General features: G+C 38.4%; 3 protein-coding genes across 3 annotated transcripts; 2 read left to right on the top strand and 1 right to left on the bottom strand.

The window, feature by feature from the left end:
- Positions 1 to 704: 704 nt before the first annotated feature.
- KAK (HECT ubiquitin protein ligase family protein KAK) lies at positions 705 to 10,843 on the top strand. The gene is made up of 17 exons (XM_086591440.1): positions 705 to 1,945; positions 2,076 to 2,186; positions 2,405 to 2,521; positions 2,603 to 2,773; positions 2,849 to 3,010; positions 3,474 to 3,722; positions 3,842 to 3,963; positions 4,050 to 5,460; positions 6,156 to 6,251; positions 6,514 to 8,106; positions 8,266 to 8,487; positions 8,587 to 8,691; positions 9,625 to 9,705; positions 9,806 to 9,874; positions 9,962 to 10,090; positions 10,194 to 10,316; positions 10,426 to 10,843. Exons 1-17 carry the CDS (start codon positions 1,067 to 1,069, stop codon positions 10,489 to 10,491), a joined length of 5,706 nt encoding a protein of 1,901 aa, XP_086447566.1. The 5' UTR covers positions 705 to 1,066; the 3' UTR covers positions 10,492 to 10,843.
- A 1,125-nt stretch (positions 10,844 to 11,968) lies between these two features.
- On the bottom strand, positions 11,969 to 17,702 carry LOC147519919 (beta-galactosidase 11-like). Its single transcript, XM_086591439.1, has 19 exons — positions 17,099 to 17,702; positions 16,902 to 16,997; positions 16,333 to 16,445; positions 16,145 to 16,211; positions 15,855 to 15,947; positions 15,632 to 15,775; positions 15,416 to 15,510; positions 15,176 to 15,281; positions 14,974 to 15,058; positions 14,772 to 14,890; positions 14,480 to 14,647; positions 14,145 to 14,326; positions 13,892 to 14,001; positions 13,588 to 13,697; positions 13,397 to 13,504; positions 13,210 to 13,314; positions 12,837 to 12,982; positions 12,388 to 12,733; positions 11,969 to 12,304 (listed from the first exon to the last, which is right to left on the bottom strand). The coding sequence occupies exons 1-19, from the start codon at positions 17,270 to 17,272 to the stop codon at positions 12,176 to 12,178; spliced, it is 2,496 nt and encodes an 831-aa protein (XP_086447565.1). The 5' UTR covers positions 17,273 to 17,702; the 3' UTR covers positions 11,969 to 12,175.
- A 749-nt stretch (positions 17,703 to 18,451) lies between these two features.
- On the top strand, positions 18,452 to 22,092 carry MCM10 (minichromosome maintenance 10). Its single transcript, XM_086594895.1, is given in 12 exon segments — positions 18,452 to 18,691; positions 18,771 to 18,957; positions 19,033 to 19,101; positions 19,178 to 19,415; positions 19,501 to 19,625; positions 20,394 to 20,427; positions 20,512 to 20,558; positions 20,689 to 20,776; positions 20,779 to 20,828; positions 21,216 to 21,280; positions 21,370 to 21,442; positions 21,532 to 22,092. Coding segments are annotated over 12 exon segments (1,212 nt in total). The 5' UTR covers positions 18,452 to 18,585; the 3' UTR covers positions 21,662 to 22,092.
- The last annotated feature ends 2,686 nt before the right edge of the window (positions 22,093 to 24,778 follow it).

The following is a 24,778-nucleotide window of genomic DNA, read 5'->3' as shown; positions in this document are numbered from 1 at the left end:
AATTATGGATTAATATCCTAAACCACAAATTGTAGAGCCTATATCAATTTGATCTTGCTTCCATTAACGTATTTCGGTTTATTTTAAATAAAAATATATTATAATTCAAAAATTTGCTACTAAATCACCATAAATCTATGAAAACTATTATACAAGCTAGATCGAGTTTAAGATAATTATATTTGAAAATTATAGATTAATATTCTAACCCACAAAGTGAAGATACTATTTTAATTTGATCATTTAGTTTCCAAATACTTATGCACTATAATCGCTGCTTATTAACGTATTTCAGTTATAAAAATATATTCTTATTTGAAAATTTGTGTGAGACATTTTGTAAAGTCTTTTCAGCACACAAAATATCTAATAGATCTCAGACGTATGCCAGGGTCCAAAATCTAGTATCATCTATTTTTCTCTTCAGAAAATAAATGATATATGTCATATATCATCTATCATCTATCATCTAATGGGTACTAGTCATATAAAGTGGGGTATAAATACCGCCGCACATTTCTTAATGGTGAAGCTGTAAAATATCCGCTAGGTGTAGTAGAGGACTAGAGGTTATGTTAAGTTGGAAAGCAAGTGGGGCAACTAAGTTGAGACTTGAGACTTGAGACTTGAGAAAGAGAAAGCCCAAAAGTCCGAAACATACAATACAAAGAAGTAGCACCAAAAAACAACCAAAACCTGAGATTGATTGATTACAGAATAAAGGCACCCCCCACCAGTCCACCACACCCCACACACCCACATTGGAATTTAAGACCTTTCCTCCTTTTCTTTCCTTCCCAAAACACAATCGATAAATAAAATGACCATCCCCTTCTTCACCGCACAATCTCTCAATTTCACCTTCAATTAAATCTAAATCAATCCACTAATCCTCGAATTCCCTTGCAAAGATTCAATCTTTATCAAAATTAATACTTGGGTATCATCGATTCCGATTCAATTCAATAAAAATAAAAAGAGTAGATTGACGATGATGACGGAATAAAGAAGCTTAATCGCCAATCGGGCGAGACGGCTTCTTCATTTAGTATAGTTAAAAATTTGTATGGAAACACGGAGTCGTAAGCGGGCGGAGGCCACCTCATCAGCCCAACCTTCTTCTTCTTCTTCTCAACAATCGCAACCTAAAAGTCGTCCCAATAAACGCCCTCGCCTATTATTATCTTCATCCTCCACGTCACCCACACCACTAGTTTCATCAGTAACCACTCGCTCTCGTTCCTCCCAGCAACAGCAACAAATGGATTCCTCCAATACTGAATCATCTGGCCCACGTGGCCGAAGAGGAGGAAAGAATCAAGAAAAAGAATCTAATCCTACTACTAATGACAAGGGGAAAGAAAAGGAGAGTGGTGAAGCCAGTCGGGTGAGGGAGAGAGAAATGGAGAGAAGTTTGGGATTGAGTATAGAAGGTGGGGGACTTGAGGATGATAATGATAATGATAATGATAATGACAGTGAGGGTGCTGTTGGTATTTTACATCAGAATTTGACTTCTGCTAGTAGTGCATTGCAAGGGCTATTGAGAAAACTAGGTGCCGGGTTGGACGATTTACTGCCTTCGTCTGGTATTGCGTCTGCTTCTTCGTCTCATCAGAGTGGGAGACTTAAGAAGATATTGTCTGGATTGAGAGCTGATGGGGAGGAAGGGAGACAAGTTGAGGCGTTAACGCAGTTGTGTGAAATGCTTTGTATTGGGACTGAGGAGTCACTTAGTACATTTGCTGTCGATTCGTTTGTGCCTGTTCTTGTTGGTTTGTTGAATCATGAGAATAATGCAGATGTTATGTTACTTGCTGCTAGAGCACTTACTCATCTTTGTGATGTGTTACCGTCTTCGTGTGCTGCTGTTGTTCATTATGGTGCTGTTGCATGTTTCGTTGCCAGGCTTCTTACCATTGAGTATATGGACTTGGCTGAACAGGTGATGTGTTTACTTTTTTGCTTTATTAGTTTATATGAAAGTAAATTTTTTTACGAGTTTCTTGTTATGGTGTTATATTAAGTGAGATTACTTCAAAGTTTTAAACTTATATTTCATAATAACCATGCAGTCCCTACAAGCTCTGAAGAAGATATCCCAAGAACACCCAACTGCCTGTTTACGAGCCGGAGCACTTATGGCTGTGCTATCTTATCTCGACTTCTTCTCTACTGGTGTTCAGGTAATTGTAAAGATTATAGTAGCTTGGTTAGTTAATGGTATTACGTGGTAAGGCCAATTCACCTCTCTTTGGTTTAGCCTAGAGGGTCAAGAACGAATAAAGACTTTGATTGGAGATCTTATATCAGTGGATATATGGGCTCTTCATTCTATCGTTATGAACCGATGCACTATCTTACAATTTATTAATGCCCTGCTGTTTTCAATGTCGTATTTCAGCGAGTAGCATTATCCACTGCTGCAAATATGTGTAAGAAACTCCCTTCCGATGCTGCGGATTTTGTTATGGAAGCTGTGCCTCTACTTACAAACCTTCTTCAGTATCATGACTCAAAGGTAAGGTTGCCTATATTCAAGTTTCAAAGTTCAAGTCATCATCTTTTATCCTTTGTCTTATGATATGTATAACATTTGCAGGTGCTGGAACATGCTTCTGTTTGTTTGACTCGAATAGCTGAGGCATTTGCATCATCACCTGAGAAATTAGATGAACTCTGCAATCATGGTTTGGTTGAGCAAGCTGCCTCTTTGATTTCCATTACTAATTCAGGCGGTGGTCAGGCATCTCTCAGCACACCAACATACACGGTATATGCAAATTCAAATGTTGTTATTAATTACTCAGTTAGTAGACCTTGTGGTGTGACATTTTTCAGTCTGCAGGGTTTAATTCGTCTTCTATCCACGTGCGCTAGTGGTTCACCCCTGGGGACGAAAACATTACTTCACTTGGGAATCAGTGGTACCCTCAAAGAAATTCTCTCAGGTTCAGGTTTAATTGCCAGCATTTCTGTTTCGCCTGCTTTAACCAGACCCCCGGAGCAGGTATGTGATCTGCATAAGTTTGCTACGTATTATTTTAATTTTCCATATATAATCATTGGGGAGAGAGTGATCAAATTTATTTTTTGGAATCCTTTTCTATCTCAAATAATAAAATTACCAAACTCAAAATTGTGTGTAGTTTATAAGAGAAATTTATTTTACTTGACCGTAGGTATTTACCAAGCTCACTTGCATCTTTACCTCAGGCTCAGTGTCTCTTATAACCAAGAAATTGACATTGTCTAACCAATTCATTTTTTTAGTTTATACCAGGCTGTATTTGTCTTGTATTCTAAAAGTTCACCCACGTGCAGTTTTTTTTTTGTTTCCTCTTATTTATATACTTGTTTATTTTTTTATTGACCATATATTTGTTTAGTTTGGACCAGGCTGTATTTATTACTATTATTATTATTTTTTGACGTTTTATTGGTAATGCTGTGTCTATTGTCTATTCTTATAGATTTATGAGATTGTTAATCTTGCCGATGAGCTTCTCCCCCCTTTGCCACAAGGAACCATTTCCCTGCCAACGTGCTCGAATTTTCTAGTGAAAGGATCTGGTGGGAAGAAGCCTCTTGCTAGCAGTTCTGGAAAACAAGAAGTTGCTAATGGGACTGCGTCTGAGGTTTCAGCCCGTGAGAAATTATTTCAGGATCAACCTGAGCTTCTGCAGCGCTTTGGAACGGATCTTCTTCCTGTTCTTATCCAGGTCAGTGCTTCCGAGATTCTTTTATTTTTTGACATAACTACATCTCCCTTGAGCATCATGGAGTAACCTTTTAAAAAACAATTATTTGGCCCTTTCTGTTCTCTTTTTATCTTAAGCAGATATATGGTTCTAGTGTGAATGGTCCAGTTCGTCATAAATGTCTTTCAGTTATCGGAAAATTGATGTATTTCAGCAATCCAGATATGATCCAGTCTCTGTTAAGTTTCACAAACATATCAAGGTACAAAAGTTTTTTCTTACGTGTTTCTCTATGTGCTATAGATGGTCTATTAATCATTAAAAAGGGCTAATTGTTTGATTCTTCAGCTTTTTAGCTGGTGTTTTAGCATGGAAAGATCCACAAGTCTTGATTCCAGCCCTTCAGATAGCTGAGATTCTCATGGAGAAACTTCCTGAGACGTTCTCTAGGATGTTTGTTAGAGAAGGTGTGGTTCATGCAGTGGAAACTCTTACTGGTACAGATTCATCAAGTACAGGTATTACACAAGCATCTCCCAATGAGAAGGATAATGATTCCGTGCCTGGAACGTCAACCCGTTCACGGCGCAATAGGAGACGTGGTGGCGGCTCAAATCCTGATGGAAGTTCTGTCGAGGAATCAAAAGTTACTGTATCGGGAAACATTTGTTCTCCTTCAGCTCCAGTAGAAATCCCAACGGTTAATTCAAGTATTCGTTCAGCAGTCAGCTCTTACGCTAAATCTTTTAAAGAAAAATATTTCACTTCCAATCCTGGGGCTACTGATATTGGAGGGACAGATGATCTCTTACATTTGAAAAACCTCTGCCAGAAACTGATTGCAAGTTCTGAAGATCAAAAGACCAAATCAAAGGGAAAGTCAAAAGCTTCTGGACCTCGTACTGATCATTCTGTTGATAAAGAAGAGTATTTGACTAGAATCGTGTCTGAGATGCTAGCAGAACTTGGCAAAGGAGATGGAGTATCGACGTTTGAATTCATTGGTAGTGGAGTAGTTGGTGCTTTGCTGAACTATTTTTCTTGTGGGACTTTCTCAAAGGAGAAAACATCAGTTGCTAACTTACCCAAGCTTCGCCAACAAGCACTCCGAAGATATAAATCATTTGTCGCGGTTAGTCTTCCTGCTGGTATTAATGATAGGAGTGAAACTCCTATGACAGTTTTAGTCCAGAAGCTCCAAAACGCGTTGTCATCCTTGGAGCGTTTTCCAGTTGTACTGAGCCATTCATCTAGGTCAGCTAGTGGGACCACACGTCTTTCGTCTGGACTGAGTGCGTTGTCTCAGCCATTTAAGTTGCGTCTTTGTAGATCTCAAGGAGATAAGTCTCTTCGTGATTACTCTTCAAATATTGTTCTTATTGATCCGCTGGCAAGTTTAGCAGCTGTCGAAGAATTTCTTTGGCCAAGGGTACAGCGAGGGGATTCTGCACAGAAGCCTTCGCCATCTGCGGGGGGCACTGACTCTGCTACTGGAGGTGGTGCTTCGTCACCATTGAATTCCACTCTTGCTGCTCGCCGTCATTCTACTAGATCCAGGTCATCCGTGACTATTGGAGGCGCAGCTCGAAAGGATCCTCCACAAGAGGGAAATGCAAGTTCATCAAAAGGTAAAGGGAAAGCTGTACTTAAATCTTCTACAGAGGAGGCCAGAGGAGTTCAAACAAGAAACGCTGCACGTAGAAGGGCAGCGTCAGATAAAGATGCACAGATGAAACCGGTGCAGGATTCAAGCTCGGAGGTATGCTTCTTTTAATCCCACTTTTTGTCATGAATCAAAACAGACTAAACTGAAACAGAATACAGAAGGTTTTATCTCTTTTTGTTGACCAGGACTTCGCCATCTGTTTTGTCTCAGCTGAATTTGGAATTAGCTTTTAATACTTTTTTGAACTTGAGATCAATCATCAAGTTACATATTTTTGAAGGTTTTAGTGTCCCACCAATATTCGTCTCTTTGAATTTGCTTTGTTAATAACTTGATGTTGCGGGTCTTAAAATTCGTTTTGGTTTAACGGTTTATCATTTTTCCCTTTATCGCTATTAGCTAATTATGGCTTTGGTCATATCACAGAAATATCTGAAACCCCTTGGGTTTTGCTTTCTTCTCCTTGTTGATACTATTTTTGCCCTAAAACCAACATGAGGTTTTGGTGCTTTCGGATGATTTTTCTTCACAAACTTAAATCTTCTGGTCATTAAGTAATAATATAAGATGACCTCAGGAATATTCATCTCCTAGAGTAGGTTGTGCATTATGGATCAGCTCCAAGCAAGTTAAAAGACTGCACATGCTAGTGTCAACAGATGAACTATATATTGGTTTCAGAATTTTTACTGTAAAATTTTCTTCATTTTCTCTTGTTTCTCATTCCTCTTTGCTGTTTCAATGTGTTGATAAATTCATGGTGAATGGGCCTGTGTTATTTTATATAGGATGAGGATCTGGATATCTCTCCTGTTGAGATGGACGATGCCTTAGTGATTGAAGAGGATGACCTCTCAGAAGATGAAGATGATGACCATGATGAGGTATGTTGGCTGACTAGTTGTTTACTTGGAAGATTGTAATTTATTTATTTTTTTAATGTTTTCAAAGGATAATTAAGAATAAAGTGATTGATCAACAGTGAAATAAAAACGTTTATGTAATTCATTTTGGTGGGTTATAGTTGATTGGGGTTTTCTTTGGGTGAGGTATTATTTTAACCATGCCGCACATGTAATAGTAGCACAGGGATTTATTTATTGGGTGCTATATTGATTTCTTTATGTCCTTCACATTTTGTTACAGGTTCTAAGAGATGATTCATTACCTGTTTGCACACCGGAAAAGGTGCATGATGTGAAATTGGGGGATTCAGCTGAGGATGGTACCTCGGCATCTGCGACAAGTGATAGCCTGATGAATCCTGCTTCTGCTTCTAGTACTAGAACTAACACACTTAGGGGGATAGGATCTGCTGAGTTCCGGAGTGGGAGCTCATTTGGCTCCAAGGGTACAATGTCGTTTGCTGCTGCTGCCATGGCTGGCCTTGCTTCTGCAAGTGGTAGAGGTGTCAGAGAAGGTAGAGATCGCCGTGGCCTTAGTGGTAGTTCGAGTGATCCACCCAAGTTGATTTTTTCAGCTGGTGGAAAGCAGCTTAATAGGCACTTAACTATATATCAAGCCATTCAACGCCAACTTGTGCTGGAGGAGGATAATGATGGTGAGAAGTATTCTAATGTAGACTTTCTATCTAGTGACGGGAGCCGACTCTGGGGTGATATTTACACCATCACTTATCAGAAAGCAGACAACCAAGCTGACAGGGCATCTGCAGGAGGCCCTTCTTCTGCTACTCCTTTGAAATCCTCAAAGACTGGTTCAACTTCTAACCCCAGTTCTGATCCTTCATGGCAGCAAACCTCACTTCTAGATAGTATCTTGCAAGCCGAGCTTCCATGTGATCTAGAAAAATCAAACCCTACTTATAACATTTTGGCACTGTTGCGTGTATTAGAGGGCTTGAATCAGTTGGCACCACGCCTAAGAGTCCAAGCAGTGTCTGATGATTACGCTGAAGGGAAGATATCCAGTTTAGATGATCTAAGCACGACTGGAGCTAAGGTTCCTTCTGAGGAGTTTATAAATAGCAAGCTTACACCCAAATTGGCTAGACAAATACAGGATGCCCTTGCATTGTGCAGTGGCAGCTTGCCTTCCTGGTGCTACCAGTTGACCAAATCATGCTTTTTCTTATTTCCTTTTGAGACCAGGAGGCAATATTTCTATTCAACTGCTTTTGGATTGTCTCGAGCATTACACCGGCTTCATCAACAACAAGGAGCTGATGGCCATGGCTCTGCAAATGAAAGAGAGGTTCGTGTTGGCAGATTACAACGCCAGAAGGTGCGCGTCTCCAGAAACCGCATTTTGGATTCTGCTGCAAAGGTTATGGAGATGTATTCCAGCCAAAAGGCTGTTCTGGAAGTAGAGTATTTCGGTGAGGTTGGCACAGGATTGGGTCCTACTTTGGAGTTTTACACCCTTTTAAGTCATGACCTGCAAAAGATTGCATTGGGAATGTGGAGATCTTCGTCATCGGAAAAACCTGCAATGGATATTGATGGTGATGATGTAAAAGACAAAAGAGCTGACAACGTTTCTGATGGAAAAAAGAATGGGTCAGGTTTTGCTAGTGGTGGCAGGGATGTTGTACAAGCTCCTCTTGGTTTGTTTCCCCGCCCATATCCCCCAAATGCAGAAATTTCTGATGGTAGTCAATTTTCGAAGGGCATTGAGTATTTCCGTTTGGTTGGACGTGTGATGGCAAAAGCACTTCAGGATGGACGACTTTTGGACCTTCCCCTGTCGACAGCTTTTTATAAGCTCGTGCTTGGTCAAGTAAGCCTAATATTTCTTTCTTTCTTACTGTTGTTTTCTCTCTACCGTGTGTCGTTCGTTTCATTTTGACTAGTAATTATGTCTATCCCAGTTCTTTTTGTTGTATCTTACATTTATTAAAGGATTAATTGGGGCTAGCTTGACACTTGACTTTTCCAGGAGCTTGATTTGCACGATATTCTCTCATTTGATGCTGAATTTGGGAAGATTTTGCAAGAATTACAAGTCCTTGTCTCCCGTAAACATTATTTAGAAGCAATTGGTGGCGATGATCATGAGGGAATTGCTGATTTGCAATTTCGCGGCACTCCTATTGAAGATTTGTGTCTGGATTTCACTCTTCCTGGCTATCCAGATTACATTCTAAAAGGAGTAGACAATGTAATTTGATTCCCCTTTTATTTGGCATGTATCAATGCTTTTCACTCTTTCTGATGCTCCAAACTCCATATTGGCATTTATAATTGTTTTGTCAAACAGGTTGACATAAATAATTTGGAGGATTACATCTCTTTGGTAGTGGATGCAACTGTCAAGAGCGGAATAATGCGGCAAGTGGAAGCATTTAGAGCGGGGTTCAATCAAGTAAGTATTGCAAGAGTCTACATTTTACTTGTATACAGATGCGGTAGTAAAACTGCTCAGTTTGTCACATGTTCTATTATTCCAACCCAAATCTTATCCTTGTGCTACATGGCAGTGTGAATGTTGGACATTGGCCACGTTCTCTATTTCTACCCGTAATGCTGTACATTAATTGCTGATGGTTGGCCCAAATGCATTCATTATAAACACCTTATGCTTTGAGGATTGAGGACTAGTGGAATTTTTAACCTTTTGTCCCCTATGCAATTCTTAACTTCTAGTTTTGCTATTGATATATGAAGAAAATCCATAATTGGGTAATGAACTTTCCATGAAGTCTGAATTCGGGGTACAAACTTTTTTTTGAGCAATTTTAGGGAACCAACTATCACTTTTTTTTTCTTGATATTTTGAAAGAATATTGCCAGAAAGACTTAGTGAAAAGCAGCAGATCTCAGGGGGGGGGATAGATAATGCTCTTTGAGTCCTTTGTTGCTAGGTGGCATTAGTTGTTGTGACTGGAGCATCTAATTCAGTATTATATTTCCTTTCCCTTTGCAATAACGGAAATAAGTTAATCCAGTCACACTAATGATAGTTGTATCACTCGTATCTGTGTACTTCTTTCCAACTCTGCTAGAGCATGCATGCATAAGGATAAAAGAGCTCCGGGCGACTCTTACTTCAACTACCATTCAAATACTTACTATAAGAGTCGGCCACCATTCAGATGCTTGTCATGAGATATTGTAATTTCTTGTGTTTTTGTGTTCAGTATTCATCTAGAAAGTATTAGTGTGATAAAATGAAGTTCACATAGTTGGATTTGCGTACACTTTATCCTTGACCAGTATGCACGTCAATAGAAAACCATCTATATGTGTCTATGTTTCTTTGCATTGCTTATATATTAACTTTCTATTTTCTTTGTAGGTATTTGACATTTCGTCGCTGCAAATATTTTCTCCAAACGAACTCGACTACTTACTATGTGGCCGTAGGGAGTTGTGGGAGGTATTTCTCATTTTTCCCTCATCTGTCTTGTGTTGTTGTCATTATACAGGCAACAGTGTGACTATTGCATCATGTTTTACTGAATCTATGGTTAATGCAGGCTGATACACTTGTCGATCATATAAAGTTTGACCATGGGTATACTGCAAAGAGTCCTGCCATAATTAATGTAAGCTAATTGCTAAAGTCTGGAGGGTAAAGCAAAACACTCTACTCTGAGTCTAACCTTTTGTACGTCATTTGTTGTTCTGTTCAGTTACTTGAGATTATGGGAGAACTCAACCCCGACCAGCAGCGTTCGTTTTGCCAGTTTGTGACTGGAGCACCCAGGCTTCCACCCGGTGGCCTTGCTGTGCTGAATCCAAAACTAACCATAGTGAGGAAGGTATGGTATTCTTGTTCACATAACCACATAGTAAATCTTATGGTGAAACTTTCTTGCGAAATGTTCACAATTTTAAATATTGGTGGTGCATGTCTGGTTACAGCATTCTTCGACCGCGACAAACACAACATCCAATGGAACCATTGTTGCAGAATCAGCCGATGATGATTTACCTAGTGTCATGACTTGTGCCAATTACCTTAAACTTCCACCCTATTCAACGAAGGTATATCATCTCACTTGACTCTTGATTTTGGATAATAAAAGAAGTTTTTATTCTTGATTCTTGTTTACAGTTCATATTTTCAATTTTTTCTACTTTTTCTCTTTTGCAGGAAATTATGTTCAAGAAACTATTGTATGCCATTAGTGAGGGGCAGGGATCATTTGACTTGTCCTAAGTCTTTGTGAAGTACATATGTGATGACAAGTTCTGGGCTAAAAAGTCCAGTTAGGAGTTGGGGTTCGAGTTCGATGTTGGTAGTGGCAGAGACCCTTTATGATAAGGAAAGGATCTTCCCAGTGCTCGTTCTGAACTCAAATTGACGAGGACATGTTGTTTTCCTCATGAAGGCTGTAATTGATCAGATAACGATAGTTTCTGGGAAGGGTGCAGTGTTCAGATCTGGCAGTCCAGCCCTTCTTTGTTTTATTCTTGTAAATTCTTAATTCATCTCACCCAATATCATAAATTTTTTGTTTTTTGAGTTTCCTTCGTTAATTCATCAATAATATATCACAATTTCTTCCTAAGTTGAATCCAAAAGCCTCCTGTTGTTTGTTAATTTGCTTCTTACAAACCCCAAGAAAGAAGCTTCGTTTCTGAAATAAAGTCGAGCTATTTTTTCTTGTTTGCCTTTGTGACTCTGTATGGCACTTGGCTTATAATTAGTGCAGCTTATTGTAGACATAGTCAAGGAGGTATTCTGTGTTTCTGTACGAAGTAGGTTGAGCGTTTATCAAAAACTCCGGACCTTAGTACCTTGCAGGCAATATGTAAAAGCAGATGTGGTCAGACGAATTTCACGAGGCTTTGTTAGCTATTCATTGAAATGCTGAATACTAAAGTTACTTAATCATAATTTGGTGCCTTTTGCTGAACAGACATTTAATTCTACAATGGTAATCCAATAGTTTTTGGAACCAATTTAGTTTATCGTGTAGACCTATTTCATTTCCATATAGTTTAGAAGGAGACGGGTTAGCAAGTGTGGGAAAATCACAGCTTTTTACCGTGGCCAGGTCGTCCTTTCACGTCCGTTACCATAATTGATCCATTATAAATTGTCCGTCTCTTAAACTGTGGCCAAAACATTCTTAATAAAAATTGAACAAGAATTTCCCCGGTTGTGCTTTAGACTTTTGGGAGTCAATTTGTACCTGCAAGAAGGTCCCAGATCAAGGGTGTATAATTCTCGTAAAAGCGTTCACTAAGTAGGTCACGCCCAAAACTCGATCTCAATTGCTGCATCTAGGGGGAACTTCCAAATTCCAATGGCCCAAAGTGCCTGTTTTGTAAAACGCTACATGGTGAACTTGATGCAAGTTGTAACCTGTAGGCCTGTACTTTAAACCGTAGCAAGTATCATGTCGATAGCAGTAGTCTATGTCAATAGCAAGCAAGTATCATTTCGGAAGTAAAAGTTGTTTTTGTGTGTACCCGGATGGGATACGTTCACTAGTATTCACGATTGAAGGCTTTATTTACGATTGCAAGGCATTTATAGCCTAGTGTTGTATTAGTGAGGATTCTCCCTCTAAAGATCAGTGGGGGATATGTAACTCTTTGAAAGTTTAATCAACAGGTAACAGGTAGGTATCTGCCTTATATCACTTCGGAAACAAGGCGGGAGAGAAACAAATAATACAAGCAGTAACTGTAGGGAAAATGTCGTTTTTCGTGCCTTCTCTTGCCCTTTGTGGGATTCATTAGATGTTCACAAAAATATGTTGGTCAAGATACATTCAAATGAATACGGTGACTCTAGGTTGTATTATAAATAGATTTGTCGTTCTTCCAGTCAATCATATGACCATCATATGCTTTTACAATATGTTTCATGCTATTTTTCTGAGTTGAAGCATCTATTTCTTGTGGGAGCACTTCACTTGAACGGCTAGACTCTTTGTCAACTCCTTACATGGATCTTCATTTGCCTTATCGTATAAGCCCCGGTCTACTGGTATCTCACACTTCATCTTTCCCAAGCAATGCTGTTCAATGCCAATGAAACCAGTTAAAGAAGGATCAAATTTCTATGATGTATTAGTGTTGAGGGAGGGAAAGAGACTATTACCTGTTCCGCAATCATCTTGCTTGAGGTTGAAGTGCAGTTTCCTAATTTGAAGTGTCCACAGCTTCCAAAAGGATCACCAAAGCTCGCAAATTCGACTGCAGTGATAACTTTGTGGTTGGGACACTTCAAGCGTGCTTTTGGTTTCAAATTATCCAGCACAGGATGTAGTTTGCTTCCGGTTCTTGTCCATGACTTGATATGTGGTGGATGGTACTCTGTTATAAAACTACAGACTGTATCTCTATTGACTGTCAAAATCTTTATTTCCTCTGGGTTCCCCGCGGCTTCCTCAAAAAATACCAATAGGTTATTTTTTGGCTTTAAGTAGGCCCTTGGTACATGGTACCTGAGTGAAAGACGACGAAGGCATATGAGTTAGAGAACTATATTGGATCGGTTAGTAGTGCAGATTTTATACCATTCGTCTGAGACACTAGTGCAATACTTACTCAGATTGAGAAGAGGTTTCAAGAGGAGAGAGATACGACGGCCAGTAACGGCCAATGCCACGACCATTAACCCAAGCCAGACCTTTGCTCATGCTGGACAAATTGAAAGCAACAGGAGCGTCTCCCTCAGGAGCTTCAAAGTATGTCTGTTGATGACAAAGTTTTTGTAAGAATGTTGAGATAAAGATACTCCAGTTTTATAAGATCTAGAAATATCAGGCATGTTGGAGTATCGTATGTGTGGGAGCACTGGGTACTAATGTACTTCAACATTTACAAATCAATGTCCAAGTACAAAGAAACTTGTCTCATCATTGACTCAGTTGATACATATTTTGAATTGGCGTGACGGAAGGAGTGTTTCTGAAGTTACCTTGTACCAGGTAAGAGGCTTTCCAGGTCCCTGAGAAGTGGTCCATTGTACCTTTTTAGATCCTTCTTCAGTGTACAGTTGGAGCTTTTCACCATCCACACCAGGCTGCCACATAAACGGCAATATCAGTACACCCAGATTAATATCATATGACAATCACAAACCAAGCTGGGAAGATCGGTATTACGATATGTCCCCATCCATTGATTGATAGATCGAGTGTTCCAGTGTTCAAGCCTTGTATAGATACAGCATGGACTCCAGCAAGCCTCTTCTCTAGGTAGGCTCCACTATCCTTCACCAATAAAGAAAGATTCATCAATGTTCTGTTTATTATTTGTTATTTAGGGGGGGGGGGGGGAAAATAGGAAGTTATACCGGCAGGCCAACGGTCATTGCTAACAACTGTATATGATTTGTTCCAACTTTCAAAGGTACTGGTCGCCTGAAAGTGAAACTCTTTTCGATGTGGTTTCCATGTGCGAATCCTGAAATATCATGTTCACCGTGAGAATACCCAGTAAACCAAAACAAAAACTCGGTTTTGAGGAACATCAGATGTTGAAGAAGAAATTGAAAAATGCATCTTAGTTTAACTTACAAAACATGTTACTAGGAGTGGAGTTCACAGATAAAAAAGTTGTATATGTATATCTTAATTAGAATAAAAGAAATTCCTTACCAATGTATTCTCCATTTACATATGCATGCAGTGCATGCCCAAGACTTGCAATTTGCAGGACTGGGATAATGTCTTGCCTCATGGGGAAATCTTCTCTTGTTAATGTGATGCTACAATTAGAGTCACACAAATGTTTCAGAGTCAGTATAGAGGAAAAATGTCTGAGGCTACTCCGATTTCTAAATTTACAAGTAGCTCCTAGAGGAAAATTCAACGAATTCAATCAAATTTACAGCTATAAGGAGTTCCTCACCTAGTGGTATACCACAAATAGTCCGAGGTATCCTTGGTCGTAGTCATGTGTTCTAAGGGGCTCGTTGCTCCAATAGAACTTTCAGCTATGGTTGGGACCTTATCTTGATATTTTTGCCATGTGAGACCCTTGTGAGCTGTTTTCGATACACGGAAGCTTCTTGCATTGTGCTGCGACACTACCTGTTTTACACCAAAACGGGTGGTAGGGAATTGCATTAGTGAAAGGGCACTCGATCCTGTGTATGCTAGATCACGAGTTTTTATGAGAGAAAAGAGTATACTCAGGAGTCAGGAATGATATGAGTGAAAAATGTTCTGGAAATAGGAGATTACTGTTTTAGTGTTGTAGACAACGGTTTGACAATCGGGAAGGATGCTAATGGAGTCAGCAGGCAGATAATACTGTTGACCTCTGAAAGATACAGTTGCAGATGTTCTGGTACGGTTATTACAGAGAAAAGCGGCACACTCTTGGCCACCATCCTTCTGATAGATTCGTGCCTGTAAAGTAGAATGTAGAACTTTTAGCTTTTCTGGAGTTTTTCAAATTGTAGTTTGTTTTGCTATTGTTTTCTCTTTTGTTACAACATCCTTTGCATTCAACTAGGATTTCTCAATGGCCTACCTCTAGTTCATGGCCCAAGTTTTCCACCGTGGTACTTCCCCAAAGCAAAGCCTTCTTACACATTCTCAACGCAGTGTGCAGGTCCCTGAGGTGACCCCATTTTGGGTCCTTCTGCAAGCCTGATCAATAGATTGAAGGTAATACAGTGAGTACTGAATAGTTAGAAGAGAAGGTAAATTACTAGGCAGGAGGGTGCAACAACCATATTCGTCAAGTGGAGCTTCATCATAGTATCGAGTTGTTACAAATGAGGCACCAGTTCTCCCATAATTTGTCCCACCATAGTACTGTGATTAAGAATGTAAAGAGAAATTCTATCAGGAGATGAGAATATCTAGCCGTGTTCCAACGGTTAATTACTTGGGAAGAATTAGAGAATATGGTTGACAAACTCTTTAGCATACCATGTAGTAGTTTGCAAGAGTACCATTCTTAGAGAAGAAGCGAGCAACTGAGAATGCAAGATCTTCAGCTGATCTCTGAGATGGAGGGTCTCCAAATACACGGTACCTATAGTCAAAAGTCAAACTTATTGAGATAATTTCTAACAGAGTAAACTGCTTAACAAATCATGAGCATGACGATTATTGAGTTGGACAACACTGTACTGTTGATTCAAAACGACTATCAGTGATAATACTTACTGTGCAGTCCAGTTCTCGGTCCAAAGAACAGGTTTGTTAGCTCTGTTTGGACCAACGAAAGTATCTCCACAGTTCCTCCCATTGCATGTGTTGATCTGTAATCCATAATGCAGAATCAAGGCACTATTCAGTTTTCTAAAGGTTTTACCATCAGTATTCAGTTATTCGCAGTTTTAAATTGAAAAATTGATGTGCAAGATGGTAGCACACACTAACCACTGGATCAGGAGCATCCTTTTGCTTGCACATAACCCATGGAACTCCTGTTTTGAGCCCCACAGCCATGTTTCCAGCCCATTGCACGTACTTCATTCCTTTCTCCTTGTACGCACGTTGAATATTGTTGTACTCATTTTCTATCTGCGCAGACCACATGCCAATAGGAGTTAAAACAATACAATATGACCGAGAATAAGAGTAGCTATGGTGGGAGTCATACTTGTGCTAAAATAATGGGACCTCCTTGAGAAGCAAACAACTTTTCAGACTTCATCTTATTTATAATCATCTTGACGAATTTCTTCATATGGTACTGCAGACAAGAAGCGTTTCAGTTGTTTCAGCAAGGTGCATTTCCATGTTAGACTATATTAGCTCTTGGTAGAATTAAGTAGTTGAAACGAATTAGACTCCAATAAGGGAATAAACTACAGATGATTATGATGATAATGACAAAGATTATGATACAGAACATGTATCAGTTCATAATAGTTTAATGAAATTAATTACCTTGAAGGGCGGATTATCCGTTCTAAAAGTAATGTTGCTGACCTCTCTAAGCCAATATGGAAAACCTCTGTATCATGCAAAATTAAATAATTAGAACAGTGGAAGGATAGAAAGATATATTGACAGAAAAATGTTATATATGTTCTGATCTTAAGTTAGAAGTTTAAAATGGAGAAGTGGATGCGTACCCATGATTCCATTCTGCTTGGATGAAGGGTCCAACCCTTAGGTTCACATACATTCCTTTTTCTTGGCATATCTTGATGAATTTAACTAAATCATAGTCTCCTTCAAAATTGTACTGCAAACGCAAAATGGCACAAGAATGAGGAACACTTTTATTGTGATTATCGTGTCGACATTTTGGCTATTATTACGTACGAACTTAACCCCGAACTTGTCGCTTCCATCCTACTGCTTATATAATGTTTCTTAGGAGAGTTCTACACAGGATAATTTCGCTAGTCTGTAAGGAGATAATTTTATCGCATTGCATGCGTGACTAATACAAACTTGGCATTATGATATTGATGCACTGAATACTTGTAATTTTAGTAGGGCATTATGAAGTACATTGCCTTTATTCCTGTAAAAACTTCTAAAGACACTTTTACAAATGAGTGGTTGTCGCCTTGTGCCCTTGTGGGTGACCTTTTTCCTTTCCTATATATATACTAACACTTTGTGCTATAAGCCTACAGCCCTACACCATTATAAAACAATTTGAACAGACTCGTATGAGCATGTTTCTTCTTACCTGGCCTTGTACAGGCTCATGAACATTCCAGAAGACATAAGTCTGGATCACATTTATGCCACCATGCTTAGCTTTATCCAAGACTTTAGGCCACATCTGGAAAAATAATCAACGATATGATACCATCATCAATATTGCAAATCAAAAAATAAGAAAAAGTCTAGCAGCAGAATTTGATACGATTCACCATGCATTACCTCATGAGGCATACGTGGATAATGGATAGACCCCGAGAAATACAGATCTCTTTTCCCATTGATGAGCAATGAACGCCCATCGTAAGTGACGACTCCCTTAGTGAGTTTTTGTCCCTTGCAAGCAACCATGGCAACCCATAGGGATAGAAGTGTTAGAACAAGTAGTGTCTTCATTTTCGAAAACACTTCTAACCGAAGAAGGGGTTCTCTGATCCTTAATAAAGATATTCAGTAATGCTCCTATATGTCTCTGAATCAATATAGAATGTTTTAATGCCAAGAGCAGTTGGATGTAAAACTTCACCAATACGAGGAGAATGACTTCCTCATATGGAGGACAAACTCAAAAACAAGAGTTGTGAAGATCCCATTTAAGTGGTGTTCATTAATAGAAGTTTAAAAAGAATTTAGGAGTACAGATAGGAAGGTTAATAAATATTTGACATTGTTTCTATTGCTGTTTTAAGTTCTTGGTCCTCCTTTGTTCATCAGTTGTGTATTCTATTTTAAGTTTTTCTTCTGTCTCTCTCCTTTCACTTCCTTATATGGAGGGAAAGAGTTGGACATGCATGGTTCTTGACTTGGTCACAAGATTCTTGTGCTCAACTTTTTATTCTATGAAAACTTATTAGTTCGTCACAAAAACCCAAAAATGAAATCAGATAAAAGCAGTATGATCGGCCAGATGAAGTGTAATTTTATGCTCATGCCACGTGGCTCATATTGTAAAATAGCAAAAACAGAAAAGTCAAGTTTAATTAGGGGTGGAACTTGGGTCGGGTTAGCCCAAGCCCTATGGGCTAAAATCCGACTTTTGTTGGTCCTAGACCAAGATCCGTGGTGGATTTGGTCGTGTAAAATCAAAACCCAACTCAATTTTGGGTTGGACTCGGGTTAGAATATCAAATAACCAAAAAACCCGAGCCGTCTATATATATATGTACATATATATTATTATGTTATATTGTTTCCTTATAAAGATTTATTCTTGTAAAAAATAAAGTTGAAAATATTAATTTTAGAGAGAATAATTGAATCAATCAGGTTAGTTTTCATTTCAAATAATCAAATCTCTTTGATTTAGTTAGAATATTGAATTTCAGTGTTATTTACCTCTTAATTAATTTATTTAACAATGAAAAAGTGTTGAGTTCTTCATTGTTTAACATTGAAACCCGAGAAATATTACCAACCCGACCCAACCCACCCAACCCGAAATTGGTTTGGGCTGAAAATTTAAAGACCGACTAGAGTTTGGTCTTGGGCTCGGATTGAAACATTTGAAATTCGGGTTGAGCTCGGGTTAGGCCTCAACCCGACCCAACCCACCCGAGTTCCACTCCTAAGTTTAATTTATTTAAAACGCCAAAAATTTAAGATTTCCCTCCACAATTTCGAAATATTAGCGCCAAACTATAAAATCTGTTAAATCTGACATCAAAGTCTCATTTTTTGTTGTTGCCAGAATCAAGAAGAAGGCACCTCAAATGTCGAGTGAACAAGACGATCTCGATCTTCTCCTCTCTCTTCAAGACAGGGTTTTAGAAACCCCACCTGCTTCTCCTTGTAATAATCTTCACACCAATTCACCAGGTATGTCAAAACGATGATTGTACTCTTTATTTTACGAGATTAGAAATGGGGCATTGCTTAATTTTATCAAATATGCCAGATTATCTTTCGGACCATGGATCACCGAAGCGGCCTATGGGAAAGACAGACATGTCTGTGTTCAAAGATTCTGTTGGAGATTATCTTGAAAATGTACCTAGTGTAGTAGTTGATAAAAATCCCAAGTCAAATCAATCTAACAAATCTAATGATGTTCTCGTTGAAAAGTTTTCGGGTTTGCGAATTAGGTAAGTTAAGAGAAAGTAATAATGCCCAAATGGTTCTATCAGATATTTATTAATTATTTTTGGTGCCTTGTTTAGGAAGCTCTTGGTTTCTGCTGAGGAGTTGAGTTTTTCTGAGACTCGATTTATTCGTTTACCCGCTATAAGGTACTCAATATTTTGCATGAGTGGTATGTTTTTCATTGTAATGTGGGTCTGATTTCAGTTGTTGGGTTGTTATTAGGAACATGCTAAGTGGTGAGACTATTTCGGGTTGTTGGGCGACTGCTGCTATTTTAACTGAGAATGGGAGTCCGAGAGTGAGTTCTACTGGGAAGAAATATTGTATATGGAAACTGGGATGTCTGGATGAAAAGCTCACATCTGTTTTCTTGTTTGGAGATGCTTACACAAAGAATTGTAAGGAGTCGGTTGGAACAGTCTTTGCTCTTTTCAATGCCAGTGTCCGCAAGGATGCCAAGGTATGTATGAGGTTCTCAACTTCTGATTTTAGTTTAGTATACGAAGGCTTTGGAAGTTCACTAAATTTTTTACATGTTTTGGTAGAGTGGTGGGTTTTCTTTGAGTGTGTTTTCGAGCAATCAAATTGCAAAGATGGGTACCTCTGTTGATTATGGCGTTTGCAAGGCAAAACGAAAAGATGGTGTATCGTGTAACATGGTCATAAACAAGTATGTTCACATGCCTCCCTAGTTCTCTCCTGTACTTTTTTACTTGATGGTCATTTTCTTCTTCTTTTTTATGCTTCTTTTCGTCTCCTAGTTCCAGAGTTGTTTTAGTCTTATGCCAATGATTTTTTGCATGCATATTTCAAAAATTATGCTATGTTAAGGTTTTCAATCAGTACTGAACCCTAGCCAACACCTTTTTAACTGATAACTGGAGTCACTGACCTTCTTTAGTTTCCCACTTTTGGCTATTGAGTATTGATGGTTACTCGTTCATAATTTAGACATGTCTTTCCAGGTTGAATGAATTAAATTATCAGGTGTGCTGGTTTTGTTAAAAGATAATTGTAATAATTGATACAATTAGTCCCCATTCAGTCTGCCCCTTGGGACATAGGAGTGCCATTTAATGTTTGATACCACTTGCCATAGATTTGTCGACATCTCTACCATCCATGATGTCGGTGTACTTCCACTCTCGTGCCCCCGTCAAGTAGCAGAACTTTATCCCGTAAACAACATATGCAAATTGCACTTCCCTTATCAAGTGTCATCTTTTAATGGGTTCTTTCCCGTCAAGTTAGTTACATTCAGGTTATGTTGATATTAGTGGAAGTTTACAAACTAAAGGTAGTTTATTCTTTTCCCCTCTCTTTTCCTGGATTACAAATACAGTATTCTATTGTAAAATCATAAGGTGATTGTTGTTGTATGTTCTGGACATAAATTGATTCTGCAGTGTTGTCTTACCAAATCACTGCATGATTTCAGGGCTCGTGGAATACACTGTGCATACCATAAATCTGTAAGCCTGGCTTCATACCATCTGACTAAAATATTATTTTATGGCTAGAAATTTGATGTACCTCTATTTCGGTTTCTTTTACAGAACGCATCCCAGAAGTACTCTGTAACACGTACTGAACTGAAGGGAGGGTAAGTATTTTGGCAAAGTTGTTTCGTTTGTTCTTTTATTCTTTAAAGTGAATTCATTTTCTTATGATCCTCTTTCCATTGCTATAATTTCCACTTCTTTGTGTTTTTAACATATGCAGTTTTGTGTCAGGAACTTGAGAACAGCCTTCAGGGATACTCATCGGTCAGAGGGCATTTACATGGTTGACCCTCTAGCTGAACGGACAAACTTGAAAACCCTAGGCAACCAGTGAAAGTGTTGTCTGTGGATGGTTTAAAGAAAGCCTTAAGGTGTGTATATCGAACCTAATCTGCATAAAAGTGCATTTGCTCCAACTTCTATCAACAATCAAAATCCTCCTACTTAGGGAAAAATAACAGGTTTCCATTGTCCTAAGCTCGCTTTTTGGTTCTGCTTGGTATAGCCGCGAATAAGTTGCAAAGATTTGGTAGAGTTTCCCATTCTTCATTCCTATCTTCTGATGGAGATGTTCAGGAAGAGACAGATTTTTCCCTCGTAATACTTGATATATTTATCCACATATGGTTTGCATTAATTCGTTTCCTACCAAGCAGGACCTTCTCTGAAGAGTTGAACCTTGGTGATAGTCATCTTCCATAACTTGATTTTAGTTAGAAATAATCTCTCTATCTTACCATTGTACCATATTTTAACAGCAATGCAGGTAAGGTGACAACCAATGCCCGGTCACAAGGGATAAGATTCCTTACTGAACTCACAGGTTTGAGATCATTCCTCTTCTGTTTAACTGCTGACCATAATATTCTACACTTTCTAAACCCCTCCCCCCATACCATCTTCAAAATATAGGTAAGACGCATCCAAAAGATCCAAGTAAACGGTCTACACTCCTGAACAAAGAGAACTGTTGCTCAGAGAAAAGGTGAGTCATTGGAAAATGATTTGTACTTTATTTTTAATTTTTATTCTGGGATTATTATAACGAGGAGAATTACTCATATCGTTCTTCAGGTTGTCTTCATCCATGAAGCCATCTTCAGCAACGGTAAGTAACAAACACCCCGAAGCGAAGAGAAGGAAAACTGAGGAAGCTACAGAAAAGATGATTGAAATAGAACTTTTTAGTTCAGATGGAGAATAAAGAGAGTAACATGTCAATCATGCTTGCCGGCCATCTATAATTTTTTGTACCTTTTGATGGTTAGGGCGGAAGGACTGTAGAAGCTTCATGTTTGAGCTGCTCGAGAACCTGAAATTCCTGTGATGCAACCGACGGAGAGTTTGTGTCACCACAAGTCCACAACACATTCTTAAAACAGATTTCTCCAAATGAGATGCAAATTTTCAGGTGGGGCATTCTGCCCTGTTTTGTCAGTTATTTATGCCCTGTAGTCCTGACATTAAATAACTGTAGTCCTGAAATTCAATTTTCTTTTGCTGCTTTAACAACTGTCGTGTTTTACACATCCACTGAAGAACAGAAGTAGTGAAGTAGTATTAAAATGCTCCGTTTATTGGTGGCTCCGTAATTAACAGCATTCAGTTGTACAATAAATATATTGCAGTTGGACATATTTAGAAATTATAATAGTTTCCACCTCTAACCTGGCGTGCCCCGTGCCGTGTATCCTCTAATTGTGCTATTAAATTTTTTCCCCTCATTGCCACATTGGTTAAGATCTTTTCCCCTCATTGTTTCGTCTTCCAATCATTATTATCCCCAATTTTGATAGTTTTGGTGTAAATAAGAAAATTTATAGTCCTTGCCTTAAAGTATATCTCAAGCAACGGCAAAGTTTGTAAGTAATGATTTCATCATAAAATTGACGGTGCATTCTCACCTTTCACTGGTTATAGTTCTGGTTCGTCTGAGATCTGAACTAGAAGCCTAAAAATGCAACGGTAATGACTAATGACATCATTCTTTAGCAATCAAACCGTTGACACCCATGCATGGCTGCATGGGCACGTCACTTTTGAATACACTATCAAACACGGTCCCTTGCTGGTGTAAATTATAAAATAAACAAGGTTAGCGTTAACCATCATGGGGGTAGCTTCTTAGTCTTATTTTCTTACTAATACTATGATACAAGTAATGAAGACATGAGTATATATAGTTATATACTACAAGGTGGGCATCCTTGGTAACGACCATAATTATGATCTCAGCTCAGCATCATGCCGTTTAAACTTGTAATGGACCCTTTTAAAACCTCGCTTCAAGTTTTGTGAAATAAGCAGATACCTAATACACCTTCCAAATATTTTTTTTTCCCGATAAACATACACCTTCCAAAACTGAAGTAGACACTAGACAGCGTAAAAATTCAAGCGTGGTCCCCTCCTTCAAATATCAAATCTGGTACGTGTTGCCGTGTTTGGTTATGCTGATGGGCCCTGGAATCTCACCAAAGGCATAACGATCCAAAAAAATTTATTCAAAAGTTAGTAGCATTTAGGAGAATCGTTCACCTAAGCACATGGGGGTGGTTGTGCTGCTTTCACATGCGCACTTTCTTGGCATAAGCTAAACATATTTGTTTTTAACTAGTATATAGCTGTGCCCACAATACTGTTTCAAATTAAGCCTAAAAAACCTCCCACCAACATAATGATAAAAATCTAGTCCACAAAACAGTCTTTGTTGACCAAATCAATAATGATCTAGTACTCTTTCAAATTAACATTTTAAACTGCTACATATTTTATACGAGTATGCGAACTGTGTTAGCATCGGTGTTTTTTCAAATCTTTAAACCTGTCACTCTAACATCTCTCTGATAGTATGATTTTTTGAATTCTAATTATAATTTAAAAAATAATATAAAAACATTAAGAGGGGTTGAATATAATTTGAGTGACGTGAATGAGGTTTTCTAAATTATTTTAAATAATATGAAACTAATTCTAATTTCAATAAAATGAGAAAGTTTTTGGTAAATTGTTTAAAAATGAGGGAGCTGATTAGAATAATTAAGAGATGTGGTTCTAAAATCATAAAATAGAGAGATTATAAATACACGGTTGAGAAATTTTCCTCCTAAAAATCCGGCTATCATATAGTGTAGAGAAGACTTTGGATTTGTCATGTTATAATTTGTGAGAAACAATCGTAGCCGCCTGATAGGCCCACTGCAGGCCCACACCAAGCCTTTTTATTAGATACTAGGGTATGCGTCTTGTCAGACAAGATCTTGATAGAGTCGCCATGACGCTAACTCTAGAAGCGACTGAACTTGAACACACCTCTCCCCCCGTTTTGATTCTATTATCGGCTATTGTTCTATTTATGGTCAAGAATGATTATTAGGCTGAGAAACTCGACATCACACTAACTTGAACCACCTGAAGGGTGATTTGGATAGAACCTCCCCATTATTTGATGATTTTCCAATGTTTTGGATCATGTTAAAAGGCTGCAAAGACAATTCTCATTTAATAAATCGGGTAGTGATTTGCACATATGTTCTAGACTCATTCATCTAAATGGACTTAAACATAGAAGAACATCAATTAAGCCAAATGAAATAAGAACAATATGAGAAACAAATACATAATCAGACTCCAACAAGTGGTTTGAATGAGGACATCAAAACAGTACCAAAAAGAGCACCCACAAAAGTACGCCAAGAACAAAAAAAAGTAGCAAAAGTACAGATAACATTGTTGACAATCATAACTCTTCCAGAAACCCCAGCCTCGTTCGCCAATGTCAATGTCATTATCATAAATCCCAAGCCTTGAGGAAACTTCATCGAAGAAGTATGTAATTATCTGTTTTAAATTAGTTAAATTGGTGAGTAGGAAATACTATATATACTAAAAAGAAGAAGAAATTTACAATTTAGAAGTGAAACAATGAGCGATTGTATTCACCTCTAGACTCTTTTCTAGTTTTGGAACAAGCAAATATGTAGCCCCAAAACTCAAACAATTACAAACCTATGACACGTGGTTTTATAGTCAAATTTCGGCAAAGATCTCCTCCTCAGTATTTTTAACATTTCATAAATATAAACTGTCATAACACGAAAATCACAATCATATATTTCTCATTGGTTAATCCATTTACTTAACCGTCTCGACAGATGCCAGAGCTGTCAAATAACTGGCTTACAAAAATGAGACCACTTCAACATTATGACTTAGTACACCAAAGTATTTGACCTAATGCCAGATCATCAAAGCACCTCGTACAAAGTCATTACCGAAAACACAAGTAAAATACATACATCAGAGTCCCATAACTATCAAA

This window comes from Coptis chinensis, chromosome 2 (genome assembly GCF_015680905.1).
Source record: "Coptis chinensis isolate HL-2020 chromosome 2, ASM1568090v1, whole genome shotgun sequence".
NCBI lineage: Eukaryota > Viridiplantae > Streptophyta > Magnoliopsida > Ranunculales > Ranunculaceae > Coptis > Coptis chinensis.
Note: the sequence above shows the minus strand (reverse complement) of the source record. Positions and strands in the feature narration are given on the sequence as shown.

What these genes read in the sequence shown, in the direction of transcription:
- KAK (XM_086591440.1), top strand. Translation starts at nt 1,067, where the DNA reads ATGGAAACACGGAGTCGTAAGCGGGCGGAGGCCACCTCATCAGCCCAA. An exon ending in TGCAGGATTCAAGCTCGGAG is followed by an intron (nt 5,461 to 6,155) that starts GTATGCTTCTTT and finishes TATTTTATATAG; the next exon opens with GATGAGGATCTGGATATCTC. An exon ending in GCCGTAGGGAGTTGTGGGAG is followed by an intron (nt 9,706 to 9,805) that starts GTATTTCTCATT and finishes TGGTTAATGCAG; the next exon opens with GCTGATACACTTGTCGATCA.
- LOC147519919 (XM_086591439.1), bottom strand. Translation starts at nt 17,272, where the DNA reads ATGAAGACACTACTTGTTCTAACACTTCTATCCCTATGGGTTGCCATG. An exon ending in ATCCACGTATGCCTCATGAG is followed by an intron (nt 16,998 to 17,098) that starts GTAATGCATGGT and finishes TTATTTTTCCAG; the next exon opens with ATGTGGCCTAAAGTCTTGGA. An exon ending in CAAGCAGAATGGAATCATGG is followed by an intron (nt 16,212 to 16,332) that starts GTACGCATCCAC and finishes TGCATGATACAG; the next exon opens with AGGTTTTCCATATTGGCTTA.